General features: G+C 39.7%; 1 protein-coding gene across 1 annotated transcript in view; it reads left to right on the top strand.

Annotated features, from left to right (window-relative positions):
* Window positions 1-12,986, top strand: part of LOC145440489 (choline/ethanolamine transporter FLVCR2-like) — a 20,430-nt gene continuing 7,444 nt past the window's right edge. The window contains exons 1-5 of the mRNA XM_080318107.1: window positions 1-2,245; window positions 6,544-6,742; window positions 7,406-7,637; window positions 7,715-7,810; window positions 12,328-12,469. Coding sequence (XP_080174233.1) covers window positions 6,579-6,742; window positions 7,406-7,637; window positions 7,715-7,810; window positions 12,328-12,469 — 634 coding nt within the window. The 5' untranslated portion in view covers window positions 1-2,245; window positions 6,544-6,578. The remainder of the gene's footprint in view (window positions 2,246-6,543; window positions 6,743-7,405; window positions 7,638-7,714; window positions 7,811-12,327; window positions 12,470-12,986) is intronic.

The following is a 12,986-nucleotide window of genomic DNA, read 5'->3' on the forward strand; positions in this document are numbered from 1 at the left end:
AGTTTCCACTCCATTCTGATGCGTAGCGTTTTGTCAGCTCGCTAATATTGACCCAGATATCCCGGATATTGGCAGTGTCTACCAGGTAACCTCAAGGAGACAATGACAAATTTTGACTGCGATTTTAGTCCAGTTCGTTTGATTGCGAAAGCGGTCTGTTGTTGGCAGGGATATACTGTGGATTCTGGAGTAAAAGCAAAACAATAATCTAGTGTTTTGGACAACTGAGTAGTGGGATAGAATAATTCTCATTGTATTCAAGGGAGTTAAGTATAAATGTAGTGTAGAAGAGGTATATCTGCCAGAAGCTATTTGTTTTATTATTATTATTTCGTGGTAAAACAGCTATTTGTGTAATTATATCCATTTGAAAGCGAGTCGGGAGCTATCAGCATTCGATACAATTCCGTACATAATTGTTACTACCTATATAGTAACCTGGGGGTCCGCGTAGCATTTTCAAGGGGTCCGCGAAACCTCCAAATTTGTATAATGGTTGATGACCTGATTAGTGTGTGTCTTAAATTTGAGAAATCACGAGGCAATTTCGCTTCATAACTACTAAAACTTCAGGACTCACACAGAATGGTCGTCTGAAATGAAATATTCTACTGTGCAAAGTCATTTTAATTTCCAAACTGCCAATGGGTCACTGATACAAACATTGCGTAGTTTAGAGGTGTTTTGTTGTGGTTTTGGAAGAAATTCGTTGGCAAAAATTCCTTTTCTCTTGTGATATACATAACTGCATTCTAGAATTGGTGCAAGATCAGTGAGCTGCGGTAGCTATAGGCTGGACGTTATATATTAATTAAAAATCAGTCTCTCAATTTTGGTCCCACAAATGTTACGACCATATACGCAAAGATGTCGTCGGAAGCGTTACGCGTTATTATTACATTCGCCACTGCCTTTATCTTTGTGGAAATAGATTTTCGACACTCCTTCATATGAAACCAAAGGCTCGGATTTTCAAGATACGTCCGCGGATTTCAAGAAATGAAGCTAGAGAATTCGCTTTGAAATAATAAAACTTCCTAATTTCTGCATAAATAGTATGATGTTAATTTCAATAGCAGTCAATTTGTTGCTGTTTATCACTAGCCTAGAAGTAATATTTGCACAAATGCAGATGACGGTTGCACGAAAATGGAGCGTAAAATGAACTAAAACTAAGGGGGTCCGTGGAAGTCCGTGATGGTCCAGTGCGGGGGTCGGAGAAGACAAAAAGGTTGAGAACCACTGCAATAAACTTTAAAGACGACTCTACAATATTAATGGCACACTTTCAAATTACTCCAGTTATTCCAAAATGTTTTGCAGATTAAAACAGCCTTTGCGAATTACCTAAGGCACATTTGGCGCGGATAATTCGAATCCACAATATATGCTATGCATGAATGTAGCCGTACTTATAACCGTATTTTAGCTTAATGAAAATCAGGATCAGGAAAGCATGAAAATATAAAATATATAAGCTGAAAACAGCGGATAGTCTTCACTGCGTGCGGCTGTAGTGTTTGCTACACCAGGTATTATTTATTGCAAGTAATTACTTCGTTGAGATCACAGCAAAAACCATGCTATGTTATGCTCAAAGATTATTTCGAATTTTTTTGATTACATCTTTCATACTCTAAAAGTCTAAAATATGGAGAAATCAGCTGGAAAATCACAGCAACCTAGGTTCAGTTACGAAAGAGTCATGCTCAATTAGAGCTTGATATGACGGGATCTCTAAGTTTTATTTTTGCTTTTCATCTGTGCAAATGTATATGCTATGCATGTTCCTCGTGGTTTAGAGCTATTCCTCGTTTTCAAGGAAAGTAGTAGCTCATCAGTACATAGATTGAAGAGTCCCGGCAATTGCAGATGTCATGTTGGATTTTGCTATTTGCTGAGTGCTGGCATAAATAACAACGACGTTTATTACAAATGTTGCTTCCCGAAGTTCTCAAATTCATTCGTAGTCTCAAGTTAATCGCGAACGAAAAGACTCGCGTATCACCGGGCATAATAAAGTCAGACTCAATTCGACACTTTCATTACAGGACGAAATATGGAGTCGAATTATTTTGCACTCAGTCAATACAAATACTTCTCGTCATTTTTTGCGCACATTCATACTTTCGTATGTCGGAAGCACAGGTAGTTACGTATATTTCCTAAAATATAGGCCGTTTTAATAGAAGTCATATTGGCCCGGGAGTGGAAACTGAAGGAATACTACCGACGAAAACCTAAGGTGAGGCGCAACGATACTATGAAAAAGCAAAGTGGATATAATTCAGGGTAAACAAGTGTGATTTGTTAGCGTATAGATTCCAAAACACCAGTCCACTCAAATGTTCTGAAGGCGCACAGCCGCACACGCACACTTTCGATACGTGCGTGAGAGAGGAATCAAATGAATTTCAACTGTTTAGCAGATGGCGTCCCACATATCTGAGTCGTAATTTGTTCCAGCTTCGATTTTGACCGGAGCCGGTTCTATACTTCACAACCAAGAGTTACGTATTAATTTTGCATTCGTCTTGAGATTTTTTTCAAATTACAGGAGCGAACTTACCACCACTCGATTGTTACAGACAGAGGGTGTATACCAGGGTTGGGCAAGCTTTTTAGCTCGAGGGTCGGCATTCAACATTTGAATCCATTCGCGGGCCGCACGATATGAAATTGGGATACTAAGTCAAAATTCAATATTTTTATTTCATTATATGATGACCGGCAACATGGAAAGATGTATGTATTTTTATATTTAAAACAAACCAAGTATTGATTTGATGATAACGCAGACCAGTCAGAAACATCGACGAGAATTTATAAGCTCCTGGTCGTCCTCGTTGTCAAAATTGGGGATGAAAATCGGTTGTTCCGATTCTTAGAACCGGACACACAATGCTGACAGCATCATAACCATGTTACCTTTAATATGCGCTTCTACAATATATAAATATTTTAAATAAGAATACTTCTCTTCTACACATACAAAGAGCGAATCTATTTAGCACACTCGCGAATCGGTTTTTCCAAGTACAAAATTAAAAGAAAGAATCTTGCGCGTTGTTCGGAATAAGTCATTTTTACGTTTTACTTTCTTTGATGTTTAGCAATTGAAACCTTTCAAAATGCATGTGTCGAAAGGTCGGGCTATCAATAAAATTAAAAAATTCTATGGTAAGAATAAAACCTATCATTATCATGTTGAAATATATTCAGAAAACCAAGAAGAAAGTCAAGTATCTACAGTAATTTGATTTTTTGTACGCATTTTATCAATATTTTAACAACATTTATTGAGGCTTTCGCGGACTGCACAAAACGGTGTTGCGGGCAGCGAAAAAGTTTACTAACTGATTGACGGCTAATATGAGTTACATAAATACATACTTTACTCATAGTGATTCTATGCTTTGACACAGTTTTCATCAGTTAAAGTTCGATTCGCTATAGAGGTAGAGGCACACTTTCATGATCTACACGAGCAGTGTATCTCATGTTTACTGTACCAATATATTTTGTAATGTCGTTGCTGAAATCCAGCATTTCCAACGACACAAGCAGAACCAGAAGGAAACTAAACAAAATTCGATAAAACAAAGACCGCATAGTACGGCAACCTGAGTCTTTGGGGTAGCACGTGACTCGTTCATATCTGTGCTGCAGCTATTCGTAGATTTAAAACGAAACGTCGATCAATATAATAATGATCGAAAAGAGTGTTTGTGAACATCCTAAAGGTGATACACGAAAATAGAACCCATACCTCAGACTTCTCACCGCGCGATATGAATCAAACACAACATGTTAAACCAAATGATGCTTGATAAAAAAGAATAAGCACAAATGAAGTAGCCTACAAGTGACACGCAGGGACATATAGGCCTATGATTTATAGAAATACTTTACACAACGAATCAATCAGAACTGTTTCTTCCGCGAAGTAGCAGAGAGCTATGGTGATTGAATGTATACATAGTATAGAAAACGCCGATTAATAATGATGATTGGATCAAATCGTGCTATAGAAATTTAATGGGGTTTCTGAATTCCGGGGTATAGGTTATTTTTCGTGTGCCATCCTTTCAGTGTGAATACACAGCTGCACACTCTGTTCGCTAAGATTGTGGCATTGTATTGTTACGGCTGCACAATCTTGAACTTATTTACGTCATTGGATTTTCCAAGTGATACTGGCCGAATTCGAGGGCGTTCTGCCTGTGACTCGCCACAAATGACTCCTTTGCGGTATAATTTTCTTAGTCCCTAGTTCACAACATAAACATGCGTCGCGAGAACTTGGAGGAAAAAGAGTTGGTGAATCACGGATGCATATTTGAAATTCTCTTGAGGTTTTAACTGCGGGTGTAGTCGCATCGTATTGGTATACGGTTTGTTAGTCTGGCCCTGTATAGGCCAAATAAATTGGTTGGTGACGAGATTTGGTGTTCTGAACATAGAAGATATGAGGAAGCTAGAAATTGCCAAGTTTATGTATCAGTTCCATTGCGGTCAATGTCCCTCAAATTTCAACGACTACTTCACCTCGGAGTCAAAAGCGCACAAGTACAGCACTCGCACGTCAACGAAGAACAACTACCATATGATCAGGACTGAATACAAGAAAACGCATTGCTCTATCAAGTATGCCGGACCCCAATTGTGGAACAGCATCTCGCCGGCTATCCGACAGTCGTCGAGCATGTCCGCATTCAAGTCGAAATACAAGCTATTTCTTCTAAATGAATAATAGCCAGCCTTCAGGACGACCGGATAACGACCTCGCCTTCCGCCACATGCCACCTTATTTTGTCGCTTGCGTCTTATATTCTCTGCATTACTTTCATTCAGTGTGCATGCCTCTTCTTTACTTCGCCTAGGCCAAGGTGGGTGTCTGATCTTAACGACTACTCCAAGTTGTTTCGACACCCTCCTATCTTTTCATTGTATCGCAGTTTTGTGGTGTTTTGAAACGCTGAAAATATTAATAAAACTGATTGACTGATTGATTGATGCAGTCTAATTAATGATCTGATATTGATAATAATTTCGCTCCATGGTTAGGCATCATTACTACGAAAAGTGAATGGGTATCGTGATATCCGGGAATTATTGCTAACTCCCTACCTGTTGAGAGACGTATATCTCCTGATTGTTTTCCATTATGATCAGAATGTGATGTATTAGGAAAAGAAATAGGACGAGATATTATTAACAATCAGAGCGATGCATAATTGCTATCGAGTACCTTAACCGCCACACTCCCACCATACCAGAGTTGGCAACTAGAATAAAATTAGAATTACAGTTACACAGTTTGGCAATAATTATAATTTGAGCTACACAGTTGGAATTATTGAATTCGCAAATCAACTGGGGAATTGAAACGAGAGCAGGTATTATCTAATCCGCAGTAATACTGTTCATACTCATAAGCATGAGAATGGCAAACGTCTGTACAGCAAGCTTGGCTCGTTTTGCTCTAGGCTAGAGTTATCCTGCAGCATTTTCAGGAAAACCAGAATTATGTTAGAATTAAAATAATAGGATAGAAACAATGCACAAATTTAATTAGAAATAAAATTAGAACGAAGAAATATTTGTCAAATTATATCATAATTAGATAACCGGCATACCCCATGCCCGGTTCCGAGGGGAGAGATTATGACGGTTCAATACTCACTCCCTAAATTCGAGAGTTATGTTGTCGAACAATAATTCTGGGGTCAGCTATATTTAACCTGAAAAATGCGATCTCCCCAGCTCAGTTTCCAAGTCAGCGCCACGCACTTTTAATGTTTTTGTGGTGAACTATAAGGGATTAAGAATGCTACACCGCAAACGTGTCGTTTGTAGCTACTCGCGGCAGAGCGTCTGAGAAAAGTCGACCAGTCAAGGCTGTGTCAACAAAAGGAGTTCGTGTAAAAATAGTACATTGAACGCTCTCTTTGACGTAATATATGTGATACGATTGTTGATATGCAGCGTTCTTTTTAATTCTCTACTAGTTGCTGACGCTTACCCCTGACGAGTGTCAGCCGAAAATATTCGGGTTCATTTCAATAAGAATATACTATCCAAATGTATATTGAAGTTCTGTACCTTCAAGAAGCTCTTCGAAGTTGCCATAGTGCGACCGAAGTGATAATTGTGTTGATAAAATGACTTTGGTTTAATGGGTTGAAATACGTTACTGGGAGAAAATTGTCTATCACTAGTCATTTGGAATAATTACAATCAGTGCTCGATTTGGATACATGATTGATTTTGCTCGATGACAGTAATGACCAATGAATGCGATTGTCCAAGCCTGCGAATGACGTGAATGGATAATTCCTAGTGGGAGAGCTGACAATTGTGATCGGTGTACTGTAATTTACTTTAATTAATAGGAAACTGTGCTGCCTTCTTTCATCTACTACTACTTTCTACATATTTCGTCACAAAATATATAGGAGCCGAGTGTTAATGCAAGCATCAACGTTTCAGTGACGCCGCAGTAAACTTCTATTCATAAATTTCCACGGGATTCTATTCCAGGAGTTGATTTGTGTACGGCAGAGAAATTGTTGAGCATGCAGAAAAATGATACTGTACAAAAGAAAAATCCGGATAGTGATGAATCTGGGATCAAGCTGTACAAGAGAAGATGGGTGATGTTGGCATTATTTGCCGCCTATTCTGCCACCAGCGGATTTCAATGGATTCAATACAGCATTATCAGTAATATCATAACTAGGTGAGTGCGGCGGTAAATCTACGGTGGGTAGCCGTTTGTACTGATCAAAACATCAACAATATTGCCTGAATTTACAAGGAGCCAATATACCTTAAATCACCGTGCAATGAGTTCGTACGTGTTCAATGATTGAAATTCATCATCACGAGCATTGAACGATTTCAGTTTTGCCTTACTCATTTCTCGCGATGAGTCGAGTTAAAATGTGGCTATAAACATAGTAGGATAGCTAGAAATTTTTATACTTAGATTAGAATTATAGCTACACCATTTTTTCCAAATTTGACAAGAATTAAAGTTATAGCTACACGTTTTTTTCGCATTATATTATAATTTATAGAATTACTTGATTCGCAAAAACTTAGAAATTGGTACAAGTTAAGTTCACATTAAATCAGAGTTCCACATTCTCATAAGCACGAGAGTGGTAAAAGTCTGTTCAGCAAGCATTGCTCTTTAGCACTGTACAGTTCTCCAGTAGCATTTTCAGCAGAGCCATAAATTGGATTAGAATTAAATTTGAGTATAGAAACATTTCAAAAATTAGATTACCGTCATTTCGGTGTAATTGGTCTAATTAGACTATTAGAATTATCTAGTTATTCAAGTCTGGCTATATATACAAGGCCTTTCGCAATTATGATATGACGTTTCATTTTCCAGCTTCTACGGGGTAGAATTGACAACTGTGAACTGGCTCTCAATGGTTTTTATGCTGGCATTCGTTCCCCTGATAGTTCCAGCTATGTGGCTCCTTGACAGACATGGGGTTCGAACGATTGCAATAGTAGGATCCGGTCTAAATGCGCTTGGAGCTTGTGTTAAAATCGGATCATGTGAACCACATCTATTCGCCGTGACCATGACGGGGCAAATTATTGCGGCTGTTGGTCAAGTGAGTGAAATTGAAGTTTACGAAACCTGAAGCTTGCCTTATGACTACATATTTGATGATGCGATTCTCTTTGCAAGGTAGTCATATTGGGCTTGCCGTCCAAGGTCGCTGCGACTTGGTTCGGGCCTAAAGAAGTTTCGACTGCTTGCTCAATTGGAGTATTCGGATTCCAAGTGAGTAACTGAATACTAATTTATGAATTCATAGTTTCGGAACGACCAGCGAAGTTGCAATTCATCAACCTGCTGTTTCTTGGTCAATGGATAGCGTTCATTACTGCATGCAATGAAGGCAGTGATGAGCGGATATTGATTTCCGAGAATCCGAATCTGTCCGACAGCTTGAGTCTCTGAGGAACTATCTGTCCGAATCCGAACAATCTCAACCATAGATCCATGCGAATCCGAATAATGCCTTTCGAAATCCGAGTCGAATAAATTTTCCGAATAATACTAATTGTACAGTAGGGCTCTTCAAAAATGACCTTTTTTCTCAAATCGTACTGGCTACTTGATAAAATTGTTAGGTTACCTAATTTAAGTCTACACACAAAATTTGGCTCAATTCCAGCCAGTAACCGCTTTGCTACAGGAGAAGAAAGTTTCTATTTATTATATGAAAGGCACAAATAAAAAATTTTGAAAATTTTCTGTTCACTCCATGAAAGTGTTAGGCTGTCTATAGCAACGATGCTCGCCAAATTCAGTCCAATTCCAACCAGTGGAAGCGGAATTATTGCCGTCGAAAAATTTGTATTTGAATAAAATAGTATTTACGGTGACCGATTCTTTGGTTATTTATTATAGTTGTGCTCACCGTAAATACTATTTTATTCAAATACAAATGTCGGTAATAGCATTCTCGGTAATAGTATGGAACCGGTTTTACATGTTTTGAGAAGGAATGTTACGTAGACTATTGTATTTATTGTGCTGCTGTTTCCCTGTAAAGCAGTAAAGCATGACGTCATGTCATGGTCAACTTAGCATGACCATATCTGTCAGGTTTTGGCGTCCTTCACCGTGATGAGCAATGAGCAGCGGACGGACTCGGATAGTGTTCGGACCGGGGTTCCATACTATTACCGAGAATGCTATTACCGAGATGGACATTACCGAGAATGGACATTACCGAGAACGGACATTACCGAGAATGGACATTACCGAGAACGGACATTACCGAGAATGGACATTACCGAGAATGGCCAATGCCAAGAATATAGCTTAATGTAACTGATGTTGTCGAGAAATTTATACCTGAGAATCGATACCGAATGTAGCAACGCTGTGATGCACACACACGACCTGTTCACATGCATAACATGCCTGCATTCCATATATTGCATTCTCGGTAATGTCCATTCTCGGTGGTGTCCATTCTCGGTAATGCCCATTCTCAGCATTGTCCATTCTCGGTAATGTCCATTCTCGGTATTGTCCTTCTCGGTAATAGCATTCTCGGTAATAGCATTCTCGGTATTGACCGGACACCGTAAAACCAAATGACTTAGCGTGTAATATAAAACGCTGGTCCAAGTCAATAATAATCTATGCACCATCCCCCATAGGCGCCGACTTTATTTTTGCATGGGGGGGGGGGAGGCTGGTGCGTAGCCAAGGGGGTGTCGAAACCCCATCCTTTTTAAACGCAAAACTCCGTCCTTTTGAAATAACCATTCTGACTCTAATATTCAGTTGCAATTCAATCAGTATTAATCCCTTACCCCCAACACAATGGGTTTTACCTAGTATTGAGTAGCTCGCATCGCGACAATTGATTGCTGATTAAAATGCATTGCTGCATTTTCCGATTTACGTCCACAAAGCATAATTGGATTAATATTATGGTCACTGGAATAAATTCCTACTAGCAGGCACACACAATAAAACACTGTTCAACTTTGCGCTCCGCGAATATTTATCTCAAAAATGGTTCACAAAATATTTTAAACGCGGCTTGCGGCCCTCATCGATGATATTAATGCACTTTAATTTGTAGAATGTGAGCGTATATTTAAACGTATATATAATTTGTTCGTCAAATCGCGATAGGGGATGGCGTTTCTCAGAGCGCGCGATGAAATCTACGTCTGTCTGCAATTTCGTTATCAGCGGGACCTTACCGGCCGATTGTACAGTCCGATAAAATTGATCAATACTAAGTATTTCGCACAGCGTACTGATGCGTAACGATCCTTATTAGGTGTACAAATTCGGTTCTATACCTATCAATTTTAACGGACTGTACAATCGGCCGGTAAGGTTCCGCTGATAACGAAATTGCAGACATGCCGCAAACCTGCAATAATTGCGATTACAGGGTGCGCTAGTCATACACAAATACCCAGATTCGGCAATGGAAACGAGCACAATTTGTTCAGACGCGGGCATAAGTTTTAATCAAAAAGATACATAAACACAAACAATATTACACTCGGAGATTATTACTGTTTGGCGAAAGTGTTTTTGCGGACGGTAGCAGGCCTGCATGCGGACGCGCTAAATCAAACCACCTTCCATAGTGCACATGAGATATCGATGACCCATTTCGCATACAAATGATTCTCGCTAATTTGCAGTACGTATAGCATCGATAATACGAATACGAATACGATTTCTAGTTATGAATGAGAAACTCCCTGGCTACGCATCCGGGGTTTTAATGCGGACAACGCGCTGGTTAATATCAGCCCGTAGACCCCAATCAGCCAGTCGAAGTTGATCGTAAAATGGTGCACTTTTAATTATCCACGTGTTATTGCACTAATTGCAGTAAGAGCAATATGGGCGCATGCCGCGACCTTTTAAATTGAAATACATATCCCAAAGGTTTGAAATTCGATCCGCGATATGGTTGCTCTCGATAGAGTCCGTCCAGCAATGAAGTTTATTGGAACATAAGAAGGTTCCCGTTCAAACTAATCGAATAAATTCAGAATTTGCGCCACCGAGAATCTCGTGTTGCATCAATATTTGACAACGTAATTCAACGCTGTGCAGTGTGCACTGCACAATGAGAAGTATTAATAACAAATCAAGTACTGACAAGTGACACCGAGGAAATACGAGTGTATAAAGCAGACAAGAATTAGTATAGCCTACAGATGATAGCAAACGAGAAAGTACGCATCTAATCAGTAATTCCTCCATTTGCGTACAGCACAATGGGGTTCCAAGTCTGACATCTCGAAAATTGTTGGCTCATTATAATGACGTTTGAGCTGCATTGCTGCATTTCGCGATAAAACTTGGTAAAGCCTTGTTAGAGTAATGAATATGGGCGCAAATACAATTTAGAGAAGGAGAACGTGAATTCGTTCATCTGGTCGAGAGAGAAGATGTTTCTCATCGCAAGCATGTCGAAATCGACGTTGTAAACGAGGTTGCTTCGATTGCCTGATTTGAATACTAATCACGGATTACACTTTATTAGGGCGCTTTAAGCCGCCGAAGTCGCCGACGAAGCTGCGTATTCAATTATTCGCGCGCGTATCGGTTGATGGTAAATAGTTGGCATTCACGCGCTGTCACGGACTAACTAATTGACATCTCTGATGATTTGAAATCAAAGACGGCGGGCATTTAATTTTATTGTATGGGGTGGCGGCCACCCTGTAACTCGGCGCCTATGCCATCCCCTATATCTATCTTATTTATCGTACCTTCTGTTGTCTATTCCGTGGATTCTATTGCTACTACTCCTCGAACTTGAGTCGATTACGTGACTACAGTAGTGTAGCTCGACTATAGATCACGAAATAGTGACAATATAATCCACGCAATAGACAGCAGAAAGTATGATAAATAAGACCGATGCAAATTCTGCGTGTATCGGTCAAGGTCATAATGCATTTCAAACTACTGACGTCGTATCCTAATTCTGTAGAGGGGAAAGATCGCCCGCAGTCGCACCTAGGCGTATATTTCGTTTGGCGAACAGGTGTCAGTGTGTTTGTTGTGAGTTGATTGATTGACGTACTCCGTCTGAGTTCAAATCTCCAGTACCTTGTTTATACATCTACTTGGATACGATACAGCCCTTGCAGTTTTAGACCGAACTTCACCAATGGTTGTTGGTTCCAGTCTCGACTCTGCCACGTTTATGTGTCGGAGGTTTATCTGGGCTCCTCGCGGTTAAGCTCATTGCCTTAGTAGTGCTTCGGAAAGCCCAGAGTGATGGTGAGACGAGCCAAGAAAGTCGGCAGTAAAAACCAAGCTACGGACGCATGAAAAGCAAGATAGATCGATGGTGGAAGAGGGCGTGTATGGAAGTCGTCCAGAACATGACGAAAGACCTTAAAGATATCTGACGTTACTGAAATTATACTGTACTGGGCGCATATGACTTTTTAGGCGATAAACATAAAACAAACAAAAAAACAGACCGAACTTCACAGGGGTAACACTCTGATATTCCCTTTCATACAATGAAGCAATGATATTGCTGTTTCGAGATAGAGGTTCCGAGCTCCCTCACAGAGAGCCCCAAAGAAAAGCCATTATTTATAAATATTGCATCTTCGATAAAAGCGCACCGTTCCTACCACCTATGGTGACAATGATGATAGTATCTGAATCGCATCGTGACTTTTGGTTCTTGACAGAAATGTCAGAACAACAGTCAATGATGATATTCAGAGAATACTATTATAGACTGACCGCGCTTAGTTTGTACAAAAAATGTTTTCCAGGCTGGAATCGCTATCGGATTTCTTCTCCCACCAATCATTGTCCCGAGTGTGGACGACCCAAATATCGTTGGCCCGGCATTGAGATATATGTTCATTGGAACTGCTGTGATTGCTACTATACTTGCAATACTAGTGTTGATAAGTAAGTTTGAATATAGGTCTATCCGTCTATGTAGCTGCATGCCTCATTTCAGACCAGGGACATCTCAGTACAATATATCCCTGGCATAGCTTTCTGAAACCATGTTACATATCGCGGTTAAAGTATATGTAGTGAAAACAATATATATGAAATGATTCAATAGAATTCTAACCCTGTGGTTCTCAACCACAGGCCCGCGACGTATATTTGAATGTTATATCTCAATTTCGAAATGCGGGAAGATTGACGCTTGTCCATTAATTAGAGAAATGGAATTTAAAATTGTAAATTGAAATTTGAAGCGCTCGTTTCTGCGTATTATCATAATAGAGATTTCATGGTCTACTTTGAGCGTATGGTAAAATTGGAGCGAAACTGTTTCGAACAAGTCATATATGAAGCTGCGAAAGACTTTAAACAAACGTCGTTAAATTCCGACATTGCAATTACGCGATCCTAGCAGTATAACAGGTTCTGGCAAGCAGCATCTCATTTCTGTAAAAGGATATCGAACAGC

This window comes from Botryllus schlosseri, chromosome 6 (assembly GCF_051294905.1).
Source record: "Botryllus schlosseri isolate E-star chromosome 6, Bs_hap1, whole genome shotgun sequence".
NCBI classification, from domain to species: Eukaryota; Metazoa; Chordata; class Ascidiacea; order Stolidobranchia; family Styelidae; genus Botryllus; species Botryllus schlosseri.